The sequence below is a fragment of the Schistosoma mansoni genome (assembly GCF_000237925.1).
Source record: "Schistosoma mansoni, WGS project CABG00000000 data, chromosome 1 unplaced supercontig 0071, strain Puerto Rico, whole genome shotgun sequence".
NCBI lineage: Eukaryota > Metazoa > Platyhelminthes > Trematoda > Strigeidida > Schistosomatidae > Schistosoma > Schistosoma mansoni.
This window is the reverse complement of record NW_017385989.1, coordinates 481,737-485,650: the sequence shown is the minus strand read 5'-3', so window position 1 is coordinate 485,650 and position 3,914 is coordinate 481,737. Positions and strand designations below refer to the sequence as shown.

The 3,914-nt window shown below is 39.9% G+C and overlaps 2 protein-coding genes across 2 annotated transcripts; both read left to right on the top strand.

Moving 5' to 3' along the window:
* Positions 1-383: 383 nt before the first annotated feature.
* On the top strand, positions 384-1,166 carry Smp_197170 (calcium-transporting atpase sarcoplasmic/endoplasmic reticulum type (calcium pump),putative; the record flags this gene model as incomplete). Its single annotated transcript, XM_018791811.1, has 1 exon — positions 384-1,166. One exon carries the CDS (start codon positions 384-386, stop codon positions 1,164-1,166), a length of 783 nt encoding a protein of 260 aa, XP_018645036.1.
* Positions 1,167-1,181: 15 nt separating this feature from the next.
* Positions 1,182-1,697, top strand: Smp_026860 (hypothetical protein; the record flags this gene model as incomplete). Its single annotated transcript, XM_018791810.1, has 2 exons — positions 1,182-1,311; positions 1,336-1,697. 2 exons carry the CDS (start codon positions 1,182-1,184, stop codon positions 1,695-1,697), a joined length of 492 nt encoding a protein of 163 aa, XP_018645035.1.
* Positions 1,698-3,914: the final 2,217 nt, after the last annotated feature.

The window sequence follows — 3,914 nt, the reverse complement described above, 5'->3', positions numbered from 1 at the left end:
AGATGTAGGGCAAATGTGAACTTGTCAAGAGTCCTCGGCTGTCATAGATCTGCTTATAACAGACGGTGGAATAAATTACGGACAGATTTCCTGAAGGGACATAACTTGCTCTCGTTTAGTAACTTTGCTATTGAAATCACGATTACACGTAACTGACTTTACCACCTATATATGTAGGAATGATGTCAGTTGACAGGGAATTAATTGTCATGAGATTCCTTCAACTGTAATACCTTCCACAAGCTGTACCAATGAAAGGCTTCGGTAAGATAATGGTACGTGTATGAAGTCTATACGCTAATAAATTTCTCATAGGATGTTATGCCGTCAATTTGCCCTGTCACAAGTCCTTAAATTGTAAAGAGCAGATCAACAAGATATAAATGAATTTAATGACATCAACCTCTCTGAGTATCCGAGATGCAGACCGGATTCTGAATGATTTTCGCGTTCTCTTTCCAGACTTGCCGACCAGCATTAGAAGTCTCCTGAGGACATGCACAAGTGTACACCCAAAGTTCATCAGCAGTGGGGTTTACTACCATCTTGGATTGAAGACCAACCTGCTAAGATGTGTTGAACGTTGGTTGTGTAATTGTGATGTTGAGACTTTAGAATTGTATATTAATATAGATGGGCTTTCCACGTCAAGGAGCTCCAGTCAGCATTTGTGGCCTGTATTAGGATGGATCGTTGCCTCTAGATTTAGTGGTGTCTTCATGATAGGGATCTACGAAGGGAATACTAAGCCGGCACAATTCAATGAAATTTCTGCCGAAACTGTTTCTGAAATAAAAGAAATGACTGACATGGGTCCACTTAGTGTTAAGTTCAACAAATACATAGCTATTAAATTAACTGAGGTAATATGTGATGCACCTGCTCGTTCGGATGTTAGATACACTGTGAATCACAACGGAAAGGCAGGTTGCGACAGGTGTGTTGTAAATGGTAGACGACTTGATGGGAAGATGATTTTCCCAAATGGTGAATATACGTTAAGAACTGACCACAGTTTCCGATATCAGACACAATATATTCACCATGAAGGACACTCAATATTCGAAAGTCTTCCAATTGACATGATCTCAACTTTCCCTTTGGATCCTATGCACATGGTCTACTTAGGTGTCACAAAGGAACTTGTTACTCCTTGGATAGAATAAGGACGTAAGAGACTGATGAACGTAAACTCCTGTGTAATTGGGAGTATAAATAAGTTGATATCTTGTTGCGTGGAATGTACTCCCTCCGACTTTCAGCGTAAATGCCGTATATTTGACTTCGTATCGGTATGGAAGGCGTCGGAGTGTATGTTGTTTCTTCTGTATTTAGGCCCAGTTATTCTTCAAAGTACTCTGCCAAAACCTATGTATCTAAATTTTAAACGTCTTGCTCTATATATTTATTTGCTTGCACATCCTCAATTACATAACAGGGTGGTAGAATCTAACAGGATGGATTTAAGGAATTTTCTGAGATATTATGAATGGTGTTACGGATGTGAAAACTTAGTTTATAATGTACATTTGCCACAGCATCTTCCTGACGATGTTCTTGCATATGGACTGTTAGACAGTTACTCAGCATTCCCATTCGAGTCTTATATGAGACAAACTAAGAAATCCGTACACAGTGGGCATATCGTTGCTAAGCAGGCAGCTCAGCGTTACGCGGAACATGTCTTTCTGCGATAGGCTTCAAGTTGACATATCGACTCACAGTAACCCGGTAATAAGTAAGGCTGACTTCATTTAAGCCTGGTAATGTTGTAGTAGTCAACGGAAAGCCGGGATTAGTAACTGATATTCAGGCAATTCACCGACCCACAAAATTACTTTGAAGATCCCTTCCCTTCCACTGAAATAGGAATATTTAGATGCTTCGTAGTTAGCAGTGAATGCGGATGGGTTTCGATTCAAGATGTTAACCGTAAATGTATGTCGATAAATTGTGTTCATCATTTGGTTATTGTTCCTTTGTTACATGCTTTCATGCGACTGTATTTCGCTTAACTTCCTGTTATGTAATATTTAGCCTACCAACAATAGATACGCACTAAGCAAAAATAAGTTTGTGATTGCAGCCGGCCATTGGCTTGTGGGAGAAGAACTATATCTCTATCCAACGGAGCAGATTAATCTGCATCTGCAAAACAATGACCAACGCAAAGAAAATTGGCCAATATTACAGTGTAGTGTTGTGCAGGAATGCAGTTAGTTACAAACATGCAAATGATCACTTCATATAGATAGTCTCAAATCTGCCAATGATTTGTTGGCATCGTTCCGAAAATTATATGTTTCTGGTAAGAACTATTGGCCAGACGAAAATACCTTGCCGTTGAACACGTAGAAGCAAAAGAGGTCAGTTCAATAACCTTACTACAATTTTGTAGAGGGGCATGAAAGCGTAAAGAAAGGTTTCTTTACAATTCGGTTGAAATGGATGTCGCAGAGATGCAGGCTGGGGATAATCGCGTCTAATATCCCAAGTTTCGGTTGTTTTACAATGTTGTCTTTCCGATTGCCAAGTATGTTTCTTTGATTTGTAGATATGAATTAAGTAGTTCAACACAATTAGACACCCCGCCCTCCACGTCCGATTCTAGAAGTCTAGGCGGTATGGTAGCGGTTGAGTAAGTCATCCGTACGATCAAGTTCAATTTTTCAGATTTGAAAGACTGCATACGGCGCTGCAGAATCTGTCGGCAAGTATGAGTGAAACGAATAGAAATATGAAGCTGATGCTTTCAAAGTTCGCTGAGCGCGAACAGCCGCGTCAATTCGACTGTGGACTATCCAGTCAACAGTTCCCTTTGTTATCCGAAGAGGAATTGGGAACCTTGGACGCTTGTCTTGAGCAAAAAGACGTGAGGGACAGATTTGTAAGCACACAACAGTAATTTTATCATTCATTCGTATTACAGATGGCCACGTTGACGAGTTTAATGAATGATGATCCTAAAACGTCTATGCGATATCTTTTGTCGTACATCATGACACCTGAATTCGCCAGTAATTTCACGCTACTTGGTACTTCATCAAAACGAGCGCTTCAGAAGTGCCGGTTCGTCGGCTGCGTACGAAATAAGATAAATAAGGTTTTTAAACTTCAGGTGCACTAACTAATCGATTCATTTCGTCATCTGTCAACGAAAAAGACCTTGCGAAACTGTATGACATCGCTACGCAAGGTTATTTTCACGATATGAGAGACAAAGTACAAAAGCGTTATCAACGGAGGAAAGAACACGTACGTACAACTTTAAAGTGATCACTGTTTTCGACTTATCTATGGGTACAGTCTTCCGTGTTTAGGAACATAACCGTAAGTACAACAATACACATTTGGTTTTCAATAAAAAAATTGAACCTATACCATATTTTACGTACATTAGATTTTTCGTGTGCTGTGTTGTGGGAATGAAGGCGATTACTGGAGATGGTTGTGGTAATGACAAAAGCGTTATAAAAGTGGGTGTAAAATTACATCGGTGTGTATACAGTCAAAAAGTGGACAATTTAGCGGATATTTAGGAGAAAATAGATAATTCGGCGGAAATTTAGGAGAAAAATAGACAATTCGTCGGAAATGTAGGAGAAAAATAGACAATTTAGCGACATTTGAAACACAGAGCGACATATAGGGGAAATTCCGCTTTATTTCCACCAGACAGGCGAAAAAGCAGACATTTCGGTGCATTTCCGCATTATTTCTCTCTTATTTCCTCTTTATTGGTTGTTTGGGCTTTTTCTTACACCTTTTTCAGCCCCTCGGAGATACCCCACCTAAAACAGATATGGCACGGGTGGCTTCGTCCTACACCGCTATTAAAGCCTCAGATATTCCGAAGGAATATAAGGTCGAAGCTTTTAAAAGCCCCCAATTTCGCATGCATCTATTCTCGACCA